General features: G+C 37.9%; 3 protein-coding genes and 1 long non-coding RNA gene across 6 annotated transcripts; 1 reads left to right on the forward strand and 3 right to left on the reverse strand.

The window, feature by feature from the left end:
• Window positions 1-344: 344 nt before the first annotated feature.
• On the reverse strand, window positions 345-1,209 carry LOC109128414 (uncharacterized). Its single transcript, XM_019234652.2, has 3 exons — window positions 854-1,209; window positions 700-746; window positions 345-524 (listed from the first exon to the last, which is right to left on the reverse strand). The coding sequence occupies exons 1-3, from the start codon at window positions 1,077-1,079 to the stop codon at window positions 423-425; spliced, it is 375 nt and encodes a 124-aa protein (XP_019090197.1). The 5' UTR covers window positions 1,080-1,209; the 3' UTR covers window positions 345-422.
• Window positions 1,210-1,506: 297 nt separating this feature from the next.
• LOC104735288 (callose synthase 3) lies at window positions 1,507-13,238 on the reverse strand. Of its 2 annotated transcripts, none has more exons than XM_087480503.1 (43): window positions 12,909-13,238; window positions 12,559-12,813; window positions 12,368-12,468; window positions 12,092-12,216; window positions 11,878-11,971; window positions 11,664-11,774; window positions 11,465-11,581; window positions 11,222-11,314; window positions 10,876-10,967; window positions 10,517-10,643; window positions 9,975-10,112; window positions 9,819-9,895; window positions 9,617-9,710; window positions 9,284-9,412; window positions 9,066-9,180; window positions 8,652-8,986; window positions 8,482-8,534; window positions 8,327-8,387; window positions 8,155-8,236; window positions 8,017-8,066; window positions 7,843-7,929; window positions 7,584-7,724; window positions 7,409-7,503; window positions 7,233-7,317; window positions 7,002-7,162; window positions 6,743-6,866; window positions 6,539-6,642; window positions 6,333-6,465; window positions 6,095-6,246; window positions 5,666-5,775; window positions 5,464-5,589; window positions 5,309-5,377; window positions 5,023-5,212; window positions 4,799-4,949; window positions 4,427-4,546; window positions 4,093-4,211; window positions 3,913-3,996; window positions 3,700-3,812; window positions 3,374-3,603; window positions 2,496-3,293; window positions 2,367-2,417; window positions 2,088-2,273; window positions 1,507-1,975 (listed from the first exon to the last, which is right to left on the reverse strand). In XM_087480503.1, exons 2-43 carry the CDS (start codon window positions 12,752-12,754, stop codon window positions 1,727-1,729), a joined length of 5,868 nt encoding a protein of 1,955 aa, XP_087336629.1. In that variant the 5' UTR covers window positions 12,755-12,813; window positions 12,909-13,238; the 3' UTR covers window positions 1,507-1,726. The 2 variants fall into 2 exon arrangements, with proteins under 2 accessions (XP_087336629.1, XP_087336630.1); XM_087480504.1 differs by having other exon boundaries at window positions 12,559-12,816; window positions 12,909-13,183.
• A 355-nt stretch (window positions 13,239-13,593) lies between these two features.
• On the reverse strand, window positions 13,594-14,891 carry LOC147929220 (uncharacterized). 2 transcript variants are annotated; one of them, XR_015578875.1, is made up of 3 exons: window positions 14,779-14,891; window positions 14,192-14,706; window positions 13,594-13,852 (listed from the first exon to the last, which is right to left on the reverse strand). It is a non-coding gene; the product is annotated as an uncharacterized LOC147929220 (long non-coding RNA). The 2 variants fall into 2 exon arrangements; XR_015578874.1 differs by having other exon boundaries at window positions 13,594-13,882.
• A 1,318-nt stretch (window positions 14,892-16,209) lies between these two features.
• Window positions 16,210-22,981, forward strand: LOC109124491 (pre-mRNA-splicing factor ATP-dependent RNA helicase DEAH7). The gene is made up of 17 exons (XM_010455054.3): window positions 16,210-16,740; window positions 16,865-16,979; window positions 17,093-17,305; window positions 17,527-17,564; window positions 17,706-17,934; window positions 18,101-18,268; window positions 18,371-18,516; window positions 18,712-18,812; window positions 18,958-19,066; window positions 19,411-19,588; window positions 19,692-19,921; window positions 20,001-20,177; window positions 20,313-20,384; window positions 20,479-20,655; window positions 20,799-20,860; window positions 20,955-21,107; window positions 21,189-22,981. Exons 1-17 carry the CDS (start codon window positions 16,735-16,737, stop codon window positions 22,783-22,785), a joined length of 3,771 nt encoding a protein of 1,256 aa, XP_010453356.2. The 5' UTR covers window positions 16,210-16,734; the 3' UTR covers window positions 22,786-22,981.
• Window positions 22,982-23,033: the final 52 nt, after the last annotated feature.

A 23,033-nucleotide genomic window follows, 5' to 3' on the forward strand; every position in this document is an offset into this window, starting at 1 on the left:
GCCAAGTTTCTTTTAGAATACAAATGTCATTAATTTTATAATTATGATTTGATACCAACTTAAAAAGTTAAAAAAACTGTCACAGTGAGGTAACAAATGCTGCCGACTCTATCTTGAGGACCAACTCATTACAGTATGTGTTTACGTTTTTACTTCATCTTTGGTCAGTCAAAACTGATCTATATCAGTTTCAAGTACAATACACTAAACTATATATATACATACACTTAATTTATAAGTGCTAACTGTTGAAATTCTACAGACTAGGGAATTAAGTTAATCAGTTTTAACCTGATATCAAAAGGAATTAACATTCGGATAAACAAAATTCAAAACTGGAATGTGAAAGCTGTTACAAACTAATATGTCAACATGAATGTGAAACAGAAGAAGAAATAAATAAAAAGGAGGAATGTATCTCTCTATGGAGTAAAAGGAATGTGGTTATGATGGAGAGGGTCGGATCCAGTCGGCACTTGTCTTTCTTCAACTTCATTAGCTGTTCCTCCATCTATCTCCTTCTCCTGTTTTCCAAACAAATATATAAATTAATCAATCTTGCTTCAAAATCATGAATACAGATACAAACAAATATCAAAAATGCAAAGCTAGAAAACAAAAAAAAGTTTCTTTCTTTTTGGAAAAAACCATTGTTCATTCATCACTTCAAAAACAGTCGCTTTGTAAGAAAAAGATTACCTTTTTCATGGCTTTCATATCTTGTGTTTCTCCTAACCAAAAGAAAGCTAGATACAAAAAAAACCCAGAGAGGATTCAATGTTTCATCATGCTTATATATAACCAAACGATGAAGGAAGACGAGAATGTTTGTAGAAAAATGTAAATGACTTACATCTTGTAGAAGAAGAGTGAGCAACTAGTGTTGACGAAAGAAGAAGGATGATGACTATTATGTATTTCATCGCCGCCATTTCAAAAAACAAAAACCTCTTTGTTCGATGGTAAAAAAAGAGTCGAGACAAGAGTGATGACGACGAGAGCTGTCGTCGTCGTCTAATAAGAAGAAACTCCCGGTTTTGCCCTCGTTTTTTCACAGCTTTGACGGGCAAATCAGTCATTTCATTGTCTTTATGTATTATAGGGATTAGCTTCAATCTGTACAGACACAGAGGTTACCGTTTACAGGCTGGAGCTGGAACGAGCCAGACAAAACAAAAACTCATCATCATCATCCTCGTACATATGTCTCGTGGAGCCTCTTGTGGTCGCCACGTTTCCTTCTGTCAATCTCCCGCCATTTTTTTGGATTTCGCCGAAACAAAGCAAGGCAAATTGGGTTTCTCCATTGTGGGCTTTCCTTTTCGGCCCATTATTGAAAACCCTAGTTAGGCTAGTGCATTCTGAAAGCTTTGCTGTCATCGTATGTTGTGAAAATTGTTACTTCCTCATCTTCATCCTCAAATCGTCTTCTCTGTTGTATTGTATTGGGTCAATGAGTTTTCCCTAAAACAAAATTTGAAATTACGAGTAACCTAACCGAAGGGATTGGATGATCTGAATAAATTAACCAGTCACTCCATGATACATTACGTCTAATACACGGATGAGTACTACAATGTTTACCTAAGCTCGCGATAAGGGCGAAAACTAAATTACATTTAACTAACACTAGTAAATCCATAAGAGTTCGCTACTAGTACCAACAAGTAAGATCCAAAAGACGGATAAATTAACATCGCGCTGCAGTACACAATGAAGAGATGAATCATTCCTTGTTTCGAGAAGAGCGATCCTTCCTGTGTCCTCCAAGGATACGAGAGATCTGAAGACCTCTACTGAAAGCTTGATTAAAGAGCATACGCGTTTGGAACTCCGACACAAATGGAAACCATGCCAAGAACGCCACTGGCGTGAACAGCAACAGTCCCATTACTATCTCGTAACCACGAGCCAGTGTCCTCACTGATCCCCAGAATCCTGCTCTATGAACCACCGGCTTACACGCTTGCGCAATCTGCAACACACAAACACACACATTACTTGTTATCTTCTTTCTATTCCAAAACAAACACATCACTTCTTTCAAATAAGGCTCATCAACAAATAACTTTTTTTCTTTTACTTACCAAGAGCATCCCCCAACCTGTGGGCATAAAGGCAAGGATACACACAATTATGTCTTGTATCGTCATGTGAGCCAGTGTGATCAATATCACAATAATTGCGATAAATGTCATGAATATTAATCCCTTTATCAACCGGAACATCAGCTGAAAACTCGCACTAAATTTCCGCCTTCCGACTGAAACAGTCTGAGGAAAGCAAGCAACAAAGATATTATGATCATTGACCAATGATGATGTTAAGAGACATTAACAAGAAATTGATATATCAAGTAAACCCACCTTCATCACAAACAGTATCAAAAAAATCACCAGCCATGATACTCCATAAACCTGAATAGAGAAGAAATTTAGTGATTGAATAAGAGAATATCAATATCAATATCAAGAGCTAACACAAATGTTACATACCAGAAAGTTTTTAGTCCTCTCTGTAATCGTGAGATGATAAACAAGCCCATATTGATAGATAAAGAACCGCAGGGCTAACAAAATCTCAACAACTATACCACGCTTTCCAGAGTGTCGGAGATGTTCTTGCTCTTCCTCCCACCACGATTCCCAACTTTTTTCTGCCGGAACACCAATACCCCCAATGTTGTTTATCCATTTATTCCAATCAGTCCAATCATCAACAATTTTCTGCCATTCAAAACCAGAAGGATTGAAGAGGAAGGGAGCAAAAAGCCAAGTCCCGACCATGAACCACATAGATACGGTGATCAAAAGATATGCAAGGACGCCTCTGTAAGCACTTCCGAAAATTTGATACACAACGAGCAGCAGCATCATCTCAAGTCCCTTTACAAAATGGCTCCGGGAATAGAGTCTGTAATTATCAGCAAATTTAGCGTGAAAGACGACAAAACCTCTCCCTGTGGACCTATACTTGGCACCACCATGAAGTAACGTCCTTCCATAGTAGTGAGTCTTTGTCCCAAGAGAGAACGTAAAGAACACAGGAGCCAACTGAAGCTGCATCAGCACAAATTCACTCAAGGCAGTCCTAAAACCCCTCTCTAATCCAATTTCCATGAGCATAGGTAAAGCCATCAGGACACCAATCTGAACAAATGACTGTGAAGCAAGAGCTATTTGCAAAGGTGTATTGTCTCGGATGCCTTTCTGTGTACTTAAACCTTGTTCGAGCCCACTCAAAACAAGATAGAGACGTCCATAAAGGAAGATATAGACAGTGAGAACAGTGATCTGTGAAAATAGTAGAAAATGGATCAGATCCGAACTACCTGTGTGAAACTTGCCTTAACAAAAACAGAACGAAATCATACCAGGGTGCTGAAGTAAAAGCCAACAGTGGTGAAGTAACATGACATCATCCGGAAAAAGTCAAAACGGTGTCCAAGCCTGTAAATATCCCGACTTAATGTCTGCTCTCCATTGCCGTTAGCAATCTTAGCCTCAAACATAGAGATCTGATTTAGACCGACATCTCTTCCTTTACCAACTTGTATGTATTCATGATGGGTAACATTTCCTTCACGAAGTGTAGAATTGAATCCTGATCGATACAAAATAGTAGAAATCCATCAGCGAGGACTTCACTTAAGAGAGTCGATGAGAGAAACAGATAGTCCTACGCAAGAGTAGAATATACCTGCAAATATGTCTTCACTGAGGTTGATAACCTTGGATGCTTTGCTAACACCACCTCTTGTTAGATGAAACAGTCTATCAAACACATCTGGATGACCATAATGGAAACGAACCCTATATAGGAGCAAAAGAACATTGATTTTTGATTTGGGAATGAGAACAAATAAAATCATGTGCAATCATCATTACAGTTGATATCAGAACACACACTTACCTCAAAGGGTTTGCCAGTAATCTCTGACCAATGGTAACAAAACTAGTCTCTTGATTTGACATGAACCAAGCAAGGGAGGAAACGCTGCGAAATGCCAACACCAATTATTCTTAGAGATTACCAAATTTTATTGAGCTAAAGAAGAAACCCGTAAAAAGATGAAAATGCTAAAAGACTCACGATCCAGTAAATATATGTTCCCTAAGTCCAAGAATGGATGGATAACGAACACCATCATGCTTTGTAAGAAATTCTTGGAGCAAATTCCTCATTTTTAACGCTTCTTCCATGTAATTATCCTGAATGAAAATGGCAACATAAGGAACTTAATAATGAAAATGGCATTTTTGCCTCCAGGAGTTTTATAAACTCGTGGCTTTGTTTCCTGAGATTCCGGAGTCAGTTAACTGGAATTTGCAGGCTCTGTTTCTGGTTTTCTTCCGGCTATTGTACTCTATCTTTGCAGTTTCGATAATACTTAGGTGTTAAAAATAGAAGAAGAACAAGTGCATACCTGATTCATATCAATTGTCTGTAAACCTTCTCCACGAGAAAAAATGATAGCATGATTTTGGTTTTCTGGCTTTCCCTCTCCAAGAATAGCAGGTCCAGGAAGCTTAATCCTATAGATAACCTAGAAGGCAGAGAAATTTTAGTATACACATCCATGTAAGAATCAAGACAAAACAAAGGTGTATGACATTAGGTTGCCATTTAGCTAAACTTTTTATACGATACATTTATTCAGCTTTTACCAAGAAATTCAGTAAAAATTTCAGCATTAGCAGCACCTTCTGGACGGGCTTATTTTACACGAAAACATTGAACGGCATAATAAATTGAAGAATCTACAACGTGACACAAGTATTAGATTGCTTTGCATTACCTGGTCCAGATTCTGTGCTAGGCTAGAATGATCAGTTGACTTAGGCACCTTTACCAAAACAGAATAATACACTTTCTGGTTCCCTTTCTTTGACTGGTCTTTCACTGGTTCTTCCACCTCATCAATGTATGCAACACGGAGAGAAGGGTATCTGCCAATTGAAAGCAAAGCCATGAGTTCAAACAAGTTAACAAAAGAAAACAAAATAGGATTGTTCTGGACACCTTGTCATAAGTCTCAATATATCCTGCGCACGAGGATCACCAGATCGTTTATGGATACCATATTGTTGACATGATACAACATATGTAAACTTCATGTCAGCAACAGCTTGGCACTGTGCCCAGAGTGATCTTTCACCTCTTGAATTGTTCTCAGAATTTAGTTCTACAGCCTTGTAACCTTCCATCAAATCTAAAGAAGCAAATTTTAGAAAGAGTCAGCACCAACAATCAGTTGCATGACTTCATTTATGCCCTTAGCCATATAATATAAATTAGAGAAGATTACCTTCGTGCATAGCCATGTCTAGGAATGCCTGAAGCTCCAATGCTTTTCGATAATACATCATTCCTCTTACTGCAAATATCAAAAGATTAACAACCGGTTTCCATTGTATTCATCTTAATTTTCCACTGGAAAGAACATTAACCAAAAGCGCATACCAGTTCTAGTCAGAGTTTGACCCCTATATGAAGCCCACAAACGAAGTTCCTCTTCTAATTCATCAGACTCCTTAAGTTCCTCTTCACTTGCGCATTTCACCCGCTCCAGGAAATTGTTCCATTCATCTAAAGATAAGAGGTCATATTCAATACGTAAATCAAGAATTAAGGCTACAGTTAACAGCATATAAACAAAATTCACCTGGAAAAATCTTTTGTAGGTAAAAGATGATTGAAACCCCATCTTCATTTGGCGTTTCCAGGTCACGCAAGGAGAAGAGGACCTCTTCAGTGTAATATGGAGTCAAAACACTACAATAAGAATAGCAAAGAGAAAAACCCTAACCAGTTCAGTTACAAAACACTTCAATAAAAGCAAATCATTATACATAATAAACTTTACCCAGCCAGTTCAGTTACGAAAAACTACAAAGCAGTCATACTTCAATCAAATAAGTATTATATTTGATACAACAGTTCTAAATATTATATTTGTTATCATAAGGGACAAATTTGAGGGAACTATCAACTCCACAAATATATATTTAACTGGAAATTTAGGAGAAGAACCAATCAAAGTGAGCATCTAAATTCAAAGTGGTGAATTAAAACTAAATACAGAATGACTTACGAAAATGATAGCATGTTGCGAACTTTAGGTGCCATAGGCATGTCCATGAACAATGAATTTGAGAAGAAAGACATCCGTCTTCTTGCTTCTAAGTTAGAGGGGACATCCATAGCAGACTCTTTAGTAGTCAACAGAAGGTATATTCGTTTGATCTGCACATACAGGCATTTAACTTTTGAGAGCAACTCATATGAAGACTGAAGAATTAGAACTTAAATATAACCCAGTGTGGCATAACCTTCTCTTTCCAAGCTTCTGTTACTGGTTCAATAGGAAATTTAATGGCACCTGAGGATGCAAAGAGCTGATATTGTTGTTCAAGAGGGATCATTCCCCCATGCCAAGTGCCACCATGACTCGAATCTACCAAGCTACAGAGACAACTAGAGTTATAAGATTTTGATTAACCAAGCTACAGAGATATTGTGATAGAAAGTTGCCAACCTCGATATATTGTAATCCTCCATCATAATGTCTCTTGTTACAACTTCCAGCATGTCTTGGAAGAGAATTACAACGTGATCTCTATCTTCCTCCTTATTATCTAGCTACAAGGGATAAGAAAACGAAGATATTAGACCATATGAAAAAAATTGCGTAAATTTCTTTTTTTTTAAAAAGAAACAGTACCGCAGGAAGAGCATTTACCAGATATTTTATCAGCTTGACAAAGTGATCATAGAGGCTAGGAAGAGCACTCATCTTGTATTCTTGAATCAAATCCCCAGTATCCATATGTTTGTCAACCTCTTTAAATATGATCTCTATCACCCTGAATACCAAAGATATAAGTTGGTCATAATATAGTATATGTTGCGAACTTGCAATTATCAAAATCAGAAATAGATATGTAAAAACAAAAGCAAGTACTCAGACGCTATGGTTCCAATAACTTAACGAAACTTACTCTTTTTCACGGTTTCCCTGAACCACATATTTTATGATATTCTTGAATGAAGCATAGCACTCACGGACAGCACATTTCATGTAAGTGTCACTCTCAATCCTCTTCTTGAGCTCCCTGTCCTTCCCATTACTGTCTTTTGCCATATCCAATGCTATTGGTATCTACAGCCAAATATCAAATATCAGAGAATTCTACAGATTAATTATAATATATTTTCCTGTAAGAACAAACCTTGCTAGCCAATAAGAAGGGAGGCCACTGTATGAGATCCAAAGCACGGTCGGCCCAATATGGAACAAGTAACAGATCCATCTCCCTATGAACAGTCCAAATGTAAAACGTTAGTTCAAAATTTTGAGGTCCACAGTCTCGTGTAGCTAGATATGTGGCATACAAATAAAGCTTACCTATCATTTATAAGATCTTCCTCTCTAAAACTACTGATTATTGTGTTCCACAACTGTGCAAATCTTGCAGCCTCTTTCTCTTTGTTAACAGGTACCTGTGAGTACGTAAGCTTTCAGTACAAGCAGTCAATGAGAAGAATCGGACATCATAGCAGTTCATTTGGGTTCAACGAACCTTATCCTCCGTGAAGTTATGAGATAAAGTTGCCCTTAATCCTTTCTTCTTTTGCTGGTTCGTTCCATCTGGAATTAAACGGTCATTAAAAGCTCCAGGCAGTGATTCAAACCGTGATCTAAGCATTCCCAGTGTACGAATCTGTAACAAATGAAAAAGGTAAGGATTTAGAGATCATCAATGACAATTACGAGGGAAACCTCAAGTTCAACGTAAAAAACTAACTCATCTTCAGTTAGATTATCTTGAAACAGCATACCTCTCCAAGGCGGCGAAATGCACCGTAAATACCTCCAAATATTGTGGAAAATATAGCATACCAAATCTGACTATCCATAAAATACACCTGCAGCAAGATGGAGCAGAGATCAAAATTAGCAACAGCACAAAGCAGGAGAGGACATGGAGACATGTCCGACTTGAGCACGCTTACCAGAATAATCGGGGCCCAGAGGGCGATAACGACACCAATATTGTTTTTGGCTGCGCACATTAAGTAGAAATGGTGAGAGAGAAAAAATAATAAATATTCATTCCAGGAATCAAGTAGTGTATGTGAAAAATAAATTACCACGAGGAAAGAACTCATGCCACTGAAAATTAGTCACACGGGCCTTCATTATGTCATGTGTTGGGGCAACTAAAGGCTTGATCTGCGAGCAATGCCAATTTATCAGACTCCAAAAATTGTAGCAATCATGAAGTGAAATAATTACCAGAAACTAGATACAACAAACAAATACCTCAATATAGTAACTGAATGCCAGCTTTGTTGCGATAAGCAACACCCAGAACATGGTATATCTACGCAAGAGAAAGGTAAAGAGACATAAGTGAACAGAGGACTTGCACCAATAACTAAAATCCAATGATGCATATGTCACAAAGAGAACCCTACTTGAAGAGGGAAAATGCGCTCTCATGCATTCCTCTGCCAACATAGAGTCTAGGCTGCGAGGTAAAAAAAAAAGGTTGATAATAGTCACATCAGCAACAAATCACATTATGAATATTTTTAGTCATTAGTTTTTCTTGCAAGAACACAAACTGAATGAAGAGGTGAAGTACCTGAGACCACCACATCATTAGCATTACAATTCTGTAGTTGGACCTCTCGAGAAACCGTCGTAGCAGAGGGAAAAGAAACATTACACCCGCGAGCAGATTAGGCGACAGATAGAAAACAACAGCTATTATAAATAGTGAAGGTGAGTGCATGGCATTCCCAAACCAACTCTTGATAGTTCTGGCAAATGCTGGAGGATCTTTCCAGCTGTAGGCGTAAGTAACTGGCAGAATAATAACCCAGGCAGCAGCAGAGATGACTTTCAGAATGTATCTTAGTTTAACATGTAGTGTCATGCTTCGATGAGCTTTGAAATTAAGGATCACATCCAGAACAGCTGCAGAAATAGTTCTAGAAGATGAGCTTTCGTCACTCAAGTAAACTAATGAAAGTATTGAACAATGACATTAACCAACCTTGTCCAAGCTTCATTATTGCAGCTGTGATAAACACGCTCAGAACTTTCTTGAATACAGCAGCCCCAAAGACTGAACTTGGATCTCCGCCATCCCAGGCCATAATAATCATGGCCTTCCAACAAATATCATCATCAAAGTCATTGTTTGTGAAAATAAGCATTTCTTGAATACACCGGCTCCAAAGAGGGGCAGTTAAAATTAAAAGATAGTAATACCTGAAGGCACAAAATATAGAAGCTCCACATTCGATCGAAACTTCTGAAGACATGCCAGAAGGAACGAATCTCAACAAAATTAACTTTCCCCACCCATCTATCCTTGGCAACAGTAGGCTTGCTGTTATCCTGTGATATATGATAACAAAAATAGGAAAGAAAAAAAATGGCAATAAGTGGTAGACATCATCGGATAAACAAAATTCAGCAGGAAGAGAATAGATTTCCTGGTATTAAAAACCACACCACCTAGAAACTAGATCGGAGTAACAGATTCCCGTAAGAAAAAATAAATGTAGATAAGAAAAGAGAAGATGTGTAGTTATTGTGTACCCCGTCTATTTCTGTATTGAGTACAGCAACAGGCAGGCAAAAGAAATCAGCATCAGCTCGCATTGGCCAACCTAATCGAAAACAATCAACTGACCTGCAATGTAGAAAAACATATTTAATTAATCATAAAAACCACTTATGAGGACCTTTACGATTGTGTGAAAGCAGCTAGATATATATATATATATATATATATCATCACCAAAAGTATTCATTCAAATCATCGTAGTTCCTCCACTGAGAATGCTTAGACTTCCCTTTTTTGCTTCTTTGAGCCTCCTGTGAACGGTAAAATTACGTAAGTAAGCAAAAAAAAAATCTGAAAGCAAAAGAAAAAAACTCGAAATGTAAGCCATACCATCTGAATCACTTCATAAATTGGAGTCACAACTTTCCTCAAGAATGCATCTTCCTCGCCTCCATAAGCTGGCTTCACATTTTCCCCAGTCATAGGACTAACATTCCCAGCCAGCATACCATAGAGCTCAAATGCCATCTGCCAAAGCATGAAATAGAGTAGGAAGAATAGATATATCACATTTAGGAACGCATAGCAAAAATAAACTGTGTATAATCAAAAGCAAGCATGTTATAACCGTCACTATATTCTAATAAAATTCTAATGTCTAAGGAAAACAATATCAATTGACATTCTCTCATCAGAAATACATCAACTCGAGCACATATACACATGACACATGTTTCCCCTGAAAACAAGACTCAATGAAAATTTATTATTGTGCTAGCAAGTTATAGCTTCTTGGCAGAAATATAAACAACAAAGATATAAACTTTCAACGATAAAAAATGACAGTAAACCATAATATTAGCACTGGCAGACACGTATTAAAAAACAAGAATCACGCACGAAGTATGGAAGACTTGCAAACTGAAACATACATGATGATAAATGTAGCAGAGACACTCTGGCATGAATCTCAAGTTCGCTGCTTCACCCCAGATTAGAAGATACAGAGCCATATACAATAGCTTGCGCTGTTGCATTTCCTGCTGTATGGTTGGCAACCTACAAGCAGAGCATACATTGAAAAAGATTCTCGACACCAGAATTTGCATAAATATTTAGCCACAAACAAGAAATTTATTTTCTGCTCATAAAGAATACACAGAAACCACTGTTGCTTCTGAATATAATATCTCCTTCGAGTCAGTTTCTAAAATTTATTTTTATATTCATATTCTTAGCTACTTTGTAGAAAGTACACAGAATCGAGTAAAGGTGTCTACAATTCCCTTACCAAAGACTACTCTTTCGACCAAGGTATTTGCACCATTTCTTATAGTTCTTGAAAAGCTTCTTCATCACTTCTGTCAATGCTTGATCATCTAACTGTGAGAGCACAATGGGTTGTCATAATGAGAACAAACAAAAGGACAAATTTGATAGTACATGTATCAAATATTATGGTCATAGAAATATGCAGTTACATATATGTTCATAGCAAAAAACCGTACTGCAAAGAACCCTCCTCGGTTGGAAAAGGAAAAGTGAATTGAGAGAAGACAAAAAATAAAATATATGCATGAACACACCAAAAATTTATAAAAGTGGTCTTCCAACAGAGGTAAAATTAAGGTACAAACCTTTGGCTGCTGATCAGGCTTAGGAAATTGTCTTATATGTACATTAGCAAGTAATAAGATCAGATGCTCCCTTTGATTAGCCACATTGTCTTTCTGCAGAACCGTAGCAACAACACATGAATAAATGCATGTTAGCAAGTAACAAGATCGGGTGCTCCTAAAAAAGCTGCATTGTCTTTCAGGAATCTATAGATTAACAAAAGCTTATTGAAATTGGAAGCATCACAGAACTAGAAAAATTACCTGAAATCCAAACATTTCTAGAAGCCAATCAAGCATGTCTTCGTCTTTCTTTTTCTTGTGACCTTCTGGCCAAGGAAGACCTCTAGTGTTGCGGAGAGCAAGAACAGCGGCTTGGATCTGCAGCAAAGATTACATTACCTGCTGATAACATGTTAAAAGTATATAATAGTGCCCACAGTAGAAGAAAAAGACGACTAACCTCAGGATATCTCATAATCGCTTGATTTGTACTATCAGGATCAAGAGGTAGGATGTTATAGGGGACATACAACTGTGTCTTTTCTGCGACCTTATCTTGAGCTTCCAGAATCTGGAAACAATATACTTCATTGCCACATTGCACAAGAGATGGAAAAGATAAATGTTTTAAGGTAAAATTACTAAAACAAGATAGGACTAAAAAGTTGCAATACCTCCCGGTCAACCTCAATAGACTGTGTCAGATTAACAGCCTTCAGCACCTCAAACAAAACATTGGCAGTTTGGTATGCCTTTGTCAGCTGAGCACTGAAAATCAATAGCACGCAAAGCATCAGTTAGGGAATTTGCTGCTCTCAAACACAGATAGAACACTTAATCTGCGTCTTAAAGTGGGAAACAAAGACATTTTAAGTAGGTTAGACATACCGGTCAGCCTTATCTGCGGCATTGTGCAAAGCTTGAATGTACTTCTTATAGTAATGTTGATAAAAGCTTTGCATTTCACGAGCATCACTCTTCTTAACCCTGCCCATCAGTGTTGGATCATGTTCCTGCAAAAGAAAGAAAACAAAGAAACAGTAGAGCACATATTGTTAAAGAGCAGTGGTAAAAACCAAGAGTTCTTCCTATAACTATCAGTAGCTAGCTAGCTGTCCAAATCGACCACATGCAGGAACGAAGCAGAGTAATAAGAATGCTCACTCTTTCAAGACGCTGTAGAAGTGCAGTCTTAAACTGCCGAACACCTCTTCCACCAGAGGTGGGATCCAATCTATGAGCTTTCTCAAAAGCATAAAACCGACCTAAGGGAGAGAAGCAGAACCAAAATCAGAGAACAAATTACATAGCAAAAAGTAATTAAATAGGAAAGGGGGGTATTCAGAAGAACTTACAGAGATAAGCAACCCTAGGGTTACTAGATTCAACCTCATTAGCAACACGAAGAATGGGGGCAATCTCAACAAGGGACGAAGGAACAACTTCACTATCGAATGACTCTCCAAGATTACCAGCAGTCTGAGTTCGTACGATCCGCCGCTGCTGAGGCTGTGACGGTCCTTGATCAGGACCGCCTCTCGAAGCAGACATTTATCTCCCTACCCTAAAACCTCCAGGTCAAGTCGTTTTTAAAAGGTTTCCTCCGCCTCCTCCTCGAAACAAACAAAACTCATTAGACAAGAGCCATATACACAGAGCAGATTAAAATCAACAATACAGAGATGCGACATTGAAAGAAACTTACAGAGAGATCCAGAAACCCTAACAATGACGGTGACGGAGCAAAGCAGCCACAAACTTTTAAGCTCTACTTAGCTGCTAAGTACGCAAAGTGAGAGAGAGAGAGAGAGAGAGAGAGAAAAGAGAGAGACACATGAGCCCTGAATGAATGTTTTTTTTGTGTTTTTCTTATTTTTTATCTTCCTTTTTTTAGCACCGCTTTAATGGACAAAAAAAAGAAAGGAAATTTTAAAAAAGGACACTTTCGACGTTCGTGTCCACATAAAGGCTCTGTTTCTCATTTAATTACAGTAACACCACCAAGTTTGAACTGGTGCAATGTCGGTTTCGTCTCGGTGGAAACAATGAAGAGTTACTCCAAATTTATTCATTGGGACACACAGTGTAATTACTTCTGCAAAGTAAGGGTAGTTTCGTAAGAGTATTTGGAATTTCAAAAAAGTCGAAGATTCCAATAAAATAAAAAGTGATTAGCGGTTTCCTAAAACTTGAATAGTTTCTTTGACCTTAGACCATCATTAGTGGGGAGTACTCACAAAGTTACTCTCATATTAATTAATTATATAATTAATATTAAATTAATTAAAGGAACCCTAAGAAAACTTAAGCAAAATCAGCCTATTACTAGAGAACCCCAAAGAAGGTTACTCAAACATTTAAATAATAATTTTTTAATTTGTGTTTATTAATTATCAAACTTTAATTATTTAAAATTATTTATATTACATTAATCAAAAACAGGCTTGATTAATCAAAAACATGCTTCAACAAGAACACAACATAAAAAAAAAAAAGATGAAATGTTTCAAAGTGTACATGTCGTAAAACAAAAGCAATGTGATTTCAATAAAAAATAGCTTCACTTCAACGATTGTAAAGCAGAAGAAGTAGTGACAAGGCTAGACAAAGTCCAACGAGAAGTGCATTGTTGTAAGTGGTTGGCTTGTTCTGCATTGGGTTCTCTCGTGATCAACAAGACTAGACAAAAGACCAACAAAATTTGAAGGAACAACAAAACCAAGCAGTTGAGAAACAGAGAGACCATAAGAGAAAGTAATCAATTTACTAAGTAGGCTTCCTACTAAACCACATACAAAGACTTAGAGGCACCAAGCAAAAGCATACTCTCATAATGCAGCAAAAATATCAAAATTAAAAGCTTTGCATTTGACCCTAAATTCTACACAAGATCATAGAACAGATCCATGCAAACAGAAATCAATCAAACAAAACCAACCCTAACACAAGCTTCATCGGTAATCAAAACAAAGATAGAAATTTTCATACCTATCCACTGAGCCCATTGTGCAATCAATGGAGAAAAGATTAATGTCCAGTGAACTTGCTGTCTCTTGCGTTCTTCTTCCCAAAAATCCTCCATAGTACGCTTCTAAGAGACACACAACAGATAATAATACAAAAAAGGGTTCCTCTTCTCATCTCTTTTCAAAAACAAACACAAACTGAAACACTAACCTCATTGTACCCATCTCTACTATTTCCTAACAAAGGTTCGCTACTTCCTAACAAAGGTTCACTTAAAGTTTCAGATTCAGTTGCATCCTAACGTTCACAACCAAATTCTAACCAAATAAACCAGTCACAACCAAGTTCAAACCAAAATCCAAATCAATTGATTGAATCAAGCAGCAATTACTAAGAATCGATTACATGATTGTTTCTTCTCTTTTGGAGTACCACTACGTTGGAGTATCTCGAGCTCAACGAGACCTAGAGACATGAGACCCAAAGTGAGACCAGACATAATTCTGGCCAACATCCTCGCCGCAACCACCGTCGACCTAACACCAACAACCCTCGAGTTTCATATGAATCGGCGATTGCGGCAAATAGAGGAAAGAAGAAAGACTTACGATCTCAAGAGCACTGAGAGCATCGACCATGGAAAACGAGGTGAATCGACTGATTTTTCTGGTTTCAAGATGAATCGGCTTCCATCGCCTTTTGGATTGAGAGAAGAGAGAGGATCGGGAAAGAGAGAAAGAAGAAAAGGGAAAAAAAAAATTCTTTTATATTTACCCATCTACGTATCATAACAGGCCACGTCGCGTTGCTTACTGCGTTCCTTAATTCCTTCCCATAGAATCGCTTCTCTTATTAATGGACTGAAAAATGAATTTTTAATTAGACTTTTGGGCCCCAATAACAAGAGTATCGATGAGAGAAACTCTCAGTAATGATGCTCTTATACGACTCGTCGTCATTACTTTTTTCAATTTTTTTTTACCGTTTTGTTTGACGTCGACAATGTTTTTACCGTTACTTTAAACAAGATTAGAGGATTTGACGCAGTGTTAAACTGGTTCACCTAACAAATAAGCTTTAATATTTTAAATAATAATAATTCAAATGAGTGTTAATACTAAATCAACCGAATTTTTTGTTAAACTCTGATGCATTGATGTAGTTTTATATTATTGGTTTTCGTTAGATCTTATTCCTAGATTATACTACTATCTTTTTTAGTGTTTAACTTTATGCTGATATTGTCTTAAAGACAAAGCCTGACCCATATTCTAAAATCTAATGAGAACACAAGAAAAGCAGAAGGAACTTGTAAGAAAAAACACTGACCAAATTAAAGAACTCAAGAGTTTGGTGCAATCTTTTGGAGATGCAAATAAACGTTGTGTTCATTCAACTAGTGGTTGATGGAAAAGTTGTTGTTGAGCCCAAAATAGAAAAGAAAAAAAAAACTCAACAATTAAGAGACTTCGAGTATTATATATTAGTATTCATATCGATAATTTAGCATATCGATTTCAGTCAAGTCTTTTTTACAAATACCTGACGAAGTCGTATTTTTCTCTACACTTAGTGACGAAAACTCGGTAACTTGCTGTTTACCAAAAAATAACTTAAAAGTCTTAAAACATTTAAGTTATTCTGTTTTCTACGATGCATCATCACCACTTCGGTGCCAAACAAGTGTGATTGCATATATAATAATAGTTAGATCAGTTTGAACCCGATTGGTTTCATGGATCAAATGAGAAAAACTTTGGGTTTTGGTGAAATAGAATGAGAACGAAACGTACATCGACGATGTGAAACAGAGTCTACAGTTCTCTGTGTCAAAATAACATGGGCTAGCTTTAAACATGTCATTTATGAATTATGATTATCCAAGCTTTGACGCAACTGCAATCATGGTCTCTTCCAACCATTGAATCAAGATATTGCAAGTCTTGAACAACTTGTGGAGAGCAGCATCACTATCACTTTTCCAGCCTAGCTCAAGTAACGTTGCTGTCGATATATAACCAGCCTCATACAGTACTCTTATCGATTAAGTTGTGTTGAGACAAAAAAGAAAGAAAAAAAATTAGAAAAGAAAAAACATACGTCGGCGTAGGTGCGTTTATGGTAAAAGGCCCATGGGTAATAATAATAAGGGCCCATTATGTAAAACAATCTTCTGATTCAAAACCTTATTTACAGTATGATAATAATCCCACGCGCGTGATGAAATCGCGTTAATCGTGTGGTAACCTAACACCGGCGGTGATCCTTTTTTCCGATCGTGTTTCTAGGCTACCACATATCTCTCTCTCTCGCGCTCTCGAAACGATCGACTCTGGCGAGATAGATATTGATTCGAAGAAGCTCTTCACGTTATCGAAATTGGAAAATTCAGATAGAAGCTTCTGGAATCACTCTGAAGAGTTGAACGACCCGAATCCCTAAGAAACCAGGGGAAGTTATTGTTCTCATCAGAAGTTGTTGTCGAACGGCGAACCGGTGGTTAATTTCGGGGTTTTTGCTGAGATTGTTGGGAGTTTTGTGCTGAATCCGTCCACTGAGTAATAATGGGGGTAAGTTTCTATTTGCAATTGGATTTGTTGATTTTGCCAATTTCGGATTTTTTAGGTTTTTTTTTGTTCGCGAGGAACTTACTCTTACTGTGGACAAGCAATGATTGTATTGTTTTTGATATAGGTTGATCCATTCAAAACTACTGACACGTCAGAAACCGAGAAAGAAACCGGTGGTGGTGGTGTCCCTGTGAATGATAAATTGACTTTTACAGCTCCTGAGAGGAAGTCTCGTTTAGGTATGAGTTCAAATTTGTACACTTTTTTTTTTTTTGCAATCCAATTGTTGAAAGCATTCAGCTTGAATTGTTTTGGAACACTATATTAACTGATTAAATATACAAATTTGTAGGTTTGGATGTAAGGGCTATTGAGAAAAGGGAGAATGCCAAGACCCAGGGGGATTTTAAGGTCCCCAAGAAGTCAACAATATCCTTTACATCATCTTTTGATGAAGAGGATAAGTCTGATGCATCAGGATTAGATCATGGAGCTGAAACCACAGCACATGACCATTCCAGCAGACGATATAGAGAGAAGTCTTCAAGATCTGAGACTGCACAAGGTACTTTTTTATTTCTCATGACTATGTAGTTTGAACAGTCACTCTCAAACTCTAGATTACAGTGATTTCTTAGTTAATCCATTAGTTGATATAGTTATGCATTTTGCTTCCTTAGCATGTGTGGATTACCTAGAAGAATATTGGTAAAGAGAAAAATTTGCGTTCATTCGTTTTATTCTTAGCTTTTGTGCTTATGACTTATGAAATTTTTTTAATTGCAGAAAGTACCGTGACTACAGAGAATGCTGCAACTTCAGATGTAAGTCAATTCCATCCAAATAATGAAATCATTATTTTGCCTCGCGTTATCTATCTTTTTCTATTGACTTAACTGATCTTTAACACTACTTGCAACACGATTTTTAGTATTCTGATATATTGTTCACCTTTCAAAATGAAGGTTTCCATGACTCCCAGGAGTTTATCTAGTACTTCTAGATACGAGAGAGCTGATAACAATAGACGTCGAGATGAACATAGGCGTGACAGAAGTGAAACTCCGCGGTCAAGACAGAGAAACACTTATGGTGAGATGGATCACTACCGAGGGAGGGAGTCTTATCGCCAAGGTGACCGAGACTATCATGGAGAAAAGCGTGGAAGATACAATAGCGATAGGAGGACTCCAGGTATGCAAGAGATTGTAGAATCTTATAAAGCTGTAAATTTGTGAGCTTGCTGACATTAATGTCACTACATTTATCTCCTTACAATTGTGTCTGTTTTTTTTGTTCCCAGAAGCATGATGAGTGTCACAAACACAACACTTATTGGGCCTTTTTTTGTGGAGTGCAGGTAGATCAGACTGGGATGATGGAAAATGGGAATGGGAAGATAGTCCTCACGGAGATAGAGAATCTAGTTACAGCAAGCGACATCAGCCTTCTCCATCACCCATGTTAGCTGCAGCTTCACCTGATGCTCGTTTAGCCTCCCCATGGCTGGATACACCACGTTCAACAAGTATGTTGTGTTTGAATTTTAATATTTGTAAGTTTGTTTTATTTATTTGCAACACGAGCAAAGACTAACAAAGAATATTACCATGTCCTTATTCTCACGCAGTGTCTTCTGCCTCTCCATGGGATATTGGTGCACCTTCTCCTGTTCCTATTCGGGCTTCTGGATCGTCTATCAGATCCTCAAGCTCTAGGTATGGTGGAAGATCAAATCAACCTGCTTACTCTAGGGAAGGTGATCTGACAAATGAGGTATGCATTCTTAAATGTCACTGTGCACCCATGGTCATGCCACTTGTTATTAGATAGATCTGAATTTCCGTTTTGTTTCCCCATGTCTTGTCAAGCTTGCTTGAAGAATATTGATGAGGATTATGGTTCTGTTGCATTAGGAAAATTGTTTGGTTTTAATAATACTTGTGCTACATGTTGTTATGTCTTCTATAGGGGCATTTAGATGAGGATAGATCGCAAGGAGCTGAGGAATTTAAACATGAGATCACAGAAACAATGCGTGAGGAGATGGATATTCAGTCAGATCGTGCATGGTAAGTATTATTTTTTACAGAGGCAGGAAACTAAATTTTTGTGAATCAATAATGTTTTATGAACTGAGCACTCTTCACATTAATTTGTCGAACAATCTCTAGATTTTATTAAGCTTGTATGAACTAGATGATCCTCATTTCACAGGTATGATACAGACGAAGGGAACTCACTGTTTGATGCGGACAGTGCATCCTTTTTTCTTGGAGATGATGCTTCGCTACAGAAGAAGGAAGCTGAGCTGGCAAAGAGATTGGTATTTTTATCTATTTTAATTACGCACGCTTTATTATGTACAACGCTTTATTTGACACTGCTTATATTTGATCTCTTATCTATGGCTAGGCTTTTCCTTGTCCTTTTTGCATATATTATCCAGTTTTATCTTATTCTGAAGCATTAATCTTTTATCTTCTTTTACTGCTCTTGATTAAATATACTTAAGCTAGATTATGTTGTTTTGATTATGTAAGTTCAGATTATTGGTGCCATTTCGCATTGTTCAATTCACCAATCTTTCTTTTCCTGACATTCTGACTTTTGCTGCTTAGAAATGTAGTATACTCATATGTTGAATGCTTTATAATGTTTGTAATGCAGGTCAGAAGGGATGGTAGCAAAATGTCACTTGCGCAGAGTAAAAAATATTCTCAGCTTAATGCGGATAATGCTCAGTGGGAAGACCGCCAGCTTCTCAGATCTGGAGCAGTTAGAGGCACAGAAGTTCAGACTGAGTTTGATAGCGAAGAAGAACGGAAAGCAATTCTTCTTGTACATGGTATGTAGACTACTACAATAGCTCAAAATTAACCATAAAACAAGGTTAAAGAGTAGTATAATGTAATATAGGAGGTAACATTCTATGTTTTGGATAATTGCAGATACGAAGCCTCCTTTCCTTGATGGAAGAGTCGTTTTTACAAAGCAAGCGGAGCCAGTAATGCCTATAAAGGATCCCACATCAGACATGGCAATAATTTCACGAAAAGGATCAGGTCTTGTCAAAGAAATTCGGGAGAAACAAAGTATGCATAAATCACGACAGCGGTTCTGGGAGCTTGCAGGTTCTAATCTTGGTAATATCCTTGGTGTTGAAAAATCAGCTGAGCAGGTAATGCCCCAAATGGTTTTTGGTTCTATATTGATAGTATGTTTGTTGGACACATTGTGACTCTGTGATCATCTTGCAGATTGATGCCGATACTGCTGTAGTTGGTGATGAAGGTGAAGTAGATTTTAAAGGTGAGGCTAAATTTGCACAACATATGAAGAAGGGAGAAGCTGTGAGTGATTTTGCCATATCAAAGACCATGGCAGAGCAACGACAGTACCTCCCCATATTTTCTGTTAGAGATGAACTTTTGCAGGTTGGTGGTCTTTCCTTTTGAGGGTCTTGATATTTGGATTACATTATGCATTGTTATTAGGAAACCCTCAGGGGATTACTGTTTTTTGAATTTTATCTTTTCGTCTACTCATCTGGTTTTTGCTGTATTCTCTAGGTAATTAGAGAAAACCAGGTGATAGTGGTGGTTGGCGAAACTGGTTCGGGAAAGACCACTCAACTCACACAGGTTGCTCCCTTACTTTGGCATTCTATGAATCCATATTCTAATGCACAGTTATGTAACTATTATAACACTGACTTAATTTGTTTCTTTTTTTTAGTATCTTCACGAGGACGGCTATACTATAAATGGTGTAGTAGGCTGCACCCAACCAAGGCGTGTAGCAGCCATGAGTGTTGCAAAGAGAGTTAGCGAAGAGATGGAAACCGAGTTGGGTGATAAAGTGGGGTATGCGATTCGTTTTGAAGATGTAACTGGTCCAAACACTGTTATCAAGGTAAGGTGTTCTCAAGAAATGAACTGCTTTTTGCTTATTTTTGATGATTCTGGTTTAGTTGTCAGGTATCGTGCTTTTTGCATCTGCACTTCCTGAAAACACATTTTTTTTCTGAAACTCCATATTTTCCTCTGAAATTTTAGTACATGACCGATGGAGTGCTACTGAGAGAGACCCTGAAAGATTCCGACTTGGATAAGTATCGGTATGTATGCTCCAACCTTACCTCTGATAGATAATACTTAATAAACTGGGTTAAGTAGAATGCTGTGCTAATTCCTGTTGTGGATTCTGTATAGTGTGGTGGTGATGGATGAAGCCCATGAAAGGTCACTCAACACAGACGTCCTTTTTGGAATATTGAAAAAAGTTGTGGCTCGGCGTCGTGATTTCAAATTGATCGTCACGTCAGCAACCCTTAATGCTCAAAAGTTTTCCAATTTCTTTGGGAGGTAGGTTACCGTTATCATTTACATAAACCAAATCTAAATATTGAATTCTTATATGACCGTGTTTTTGCTTTGGTAATGCAGTGTTCCGGTATTCAACATTCCTGGGCGGACTTTCCCTGTCAACATTCTCTACTCTAAATCTCCTTGTGAAGACTATGTTGAAGCTGCTGTTAAACAAGTTATGACGATTCACATAACGAGCCCACCTGGGGACATTCTCATCTTTATGACTGGGCAAGATGAGATTGAAGCAGCGTGCTTTTCACTTAAGGAGAGAATGGAACAGCTCATTGCATCGTCCAACAGAGAAATCACAAACCTACTTATTCTCCCAATATACTCTCAGCTACCCGCTGACTTGCAGGCTAAGATTTTCCAGAAACCAGAAGATGGAGCCCGTAAATGCATTGTTGCCACCAATATTGCTGAAACATCACTGACAGTCGATGGAATATATTATGTGATTGACACGGGGTATGGAAAGATGAAGGTTTTTAATCCTAGAATGGGTATGGATGCTCTTCAAGTTTTCCCTATTAGTCGTGCAGCCTCTGATCAGCGTGCCGGGAGAGCTGGAAGGACAGGGCCGGGAACATGTTACAGGCTGTATACTGAGAGTGCTTATTTGAATGAAATGTTGCCAAGTCCCGTGCCAGAGATTCAGCGTACAAATCTGGGTAATGTTGTGTTGTTGTTGAAGTCGTTGAAAATAGACAACTTGTTAGATTTTGATTTCATGGATCCACCTCCACAAGAGAACATCCTCAACTCTATGTACCAGCTTTGGGTGTTGGGTGCTCTTAGCAATGTTGGAGGATTAACTGATCTCGGGTGGAAGATGGTGGAATTCCCATTGGATCCACCTCTTGCGAAGATGCTCTTAATGGGTGAACGGCTTGATTGCATAAACGAGGTTCTGACGATCGTGTCAATGCTTTCAGTACCTTCAGTGTTCTTCAGACCTAAAGAAAGAGCAGAAGAGAGTGATGCCGCAAGGGAGAAATTTTTTGTGCCAGAATCAGATCATTTAACGCTATTGAATGTATATCAACAGTGGAAAGAGCATGACTATAGAGGAGACTGGTGCAATGACCATTACCTTCAAGTCAAGGGTCTGAGAAAAGCTAGAGAGGTAAGATCCCAGCTTCTGGATATCCTCAAGCAACTAAAGATACCACTCAAGTCATGTGGACCGGATTGGGATATTGTGAGAAAAGCCATCTGTTCAGCGTATTTCCACAACTCAGCCAGATTAAAAGGTGTTGGGGAGTATGTGAACTGTAGAACCGGGATGCCTTGCCATTTGCACCCGAGCAGTGCACTGTACGGTCTGGGATACACACCGGATTATGTGGTGTACCATGAACTGATCTTGACCACTAAGGAGTACATGCAGTGTGCTACATCGGTTGAGCCACATTGGCTAGCTGAGTTAGGCCCTATGTTCTTCTCGGTCAAAGACTCGGATACGTCAATGTTGGAGCATAAGAAGAAGCAGAAGGAAGAGAAAACAGCGATGGAGGAAGAGATGGAGAAACTGAGAAGAGATCAGGCGGAGTCGGAAGTGAGAAGCAAAGAGAAAGAGAAAAGGAAAAGGGCAAAGCAGCAGCAACAGATTTCAGGTCCTGGCTTGAAGAAAGGAACTACTTACCTCAGGCCTAAGAAGTTTGGACTGTGACATTTGTAATGTAAAAACAGAGCGTAAACTTTACCGGAAAAGGAAAAAAAAGAAAAAAAAAAACAGCCAAAATAGAGCGAACCTGACTGTAATCACCTTGTGTCTGTAGTATATTTCTCAGTGAGAACAATCTTAATTGTTTGAAGCTTGTAATGAATTCTTTATCGCTAATTAGTTTAGTTGAAACCCACTTCAATTCTAATATCGCAAAGTTATGGACTGGATTGTCCTATTTGTCTTTTGTAAAA

Source organism: Camelina sativa, chromosome 13, assembly GCF_030686135.1.
Source record: "Camelina sativa cultivar CO46 ecotype springtype chromosome 13, ASM3068613v1".
Taxonomy (NCBI): domain Eukaryota; kingdom Viridiplantae; phylum Streptophyta; class Magnoliopsida; order Brassicales; family Brassicaceae; genus Camelina; species Camelina sativa.

Coding starts and splice junctions, on each gene's coding strand:
- LOC109124491 (XM_010455054.3), top strand. Junction 20,178..20,312: donor TTAGAGATGAACTTTTGCAG/GTTGGTGGTCTT, acceptor TGTATTCTCTAG/GTAATTAGAGAAAACCAGGT. Junction 21,108..21,188: donor TTTTCCAATTTCTTTGGGAG/GTAGGTTACCGT, acceptor TTGGTAATGCAG/TGTTCCGGTATTCAACATTC.
- LOC104735288 (XM_087480503.1), bottom strand. CDS start 12,754: ATGTCTGCTTCGAGAGGCGGTCCTGATCAAGGACCGTCACAGCCTCAG. Junction 10,113..10,516: donor TCTGCTACATTTATCATCAT/GTATGTTTCAGT, acceptor ATGCTTTGGCAG/ATGGCATTTGAGCTCTATGG. Junction 3,294..3,373: donor GCTTTTACTTCAGCACCCTG/GTATGATTTCGT, acceptor CTATTTTCACAG/ATCACTGTTCTCACTGTCTA.
- LOC109128414 (XM_019234652.2), bottom strand. CDS start 1,079: ATGACTGATTTGCCCGTCAAAGCTGTGAAAAAACGAGGGCAAAACCGG. Junction 747..853: donor TCACTCTTCTTCTACAAGAT/GTAAGTCATTTA, acceptor TTTTGTATCTAG/CTTTCTTTTGGTTAGGAGAA. Junction 525..699: donor ATATGAAAGCCATGAAAAAG/GTAATCTTTTTC, acceptor TTTGGAAAACAG/GAGAAGGAGATAGATGGAGG.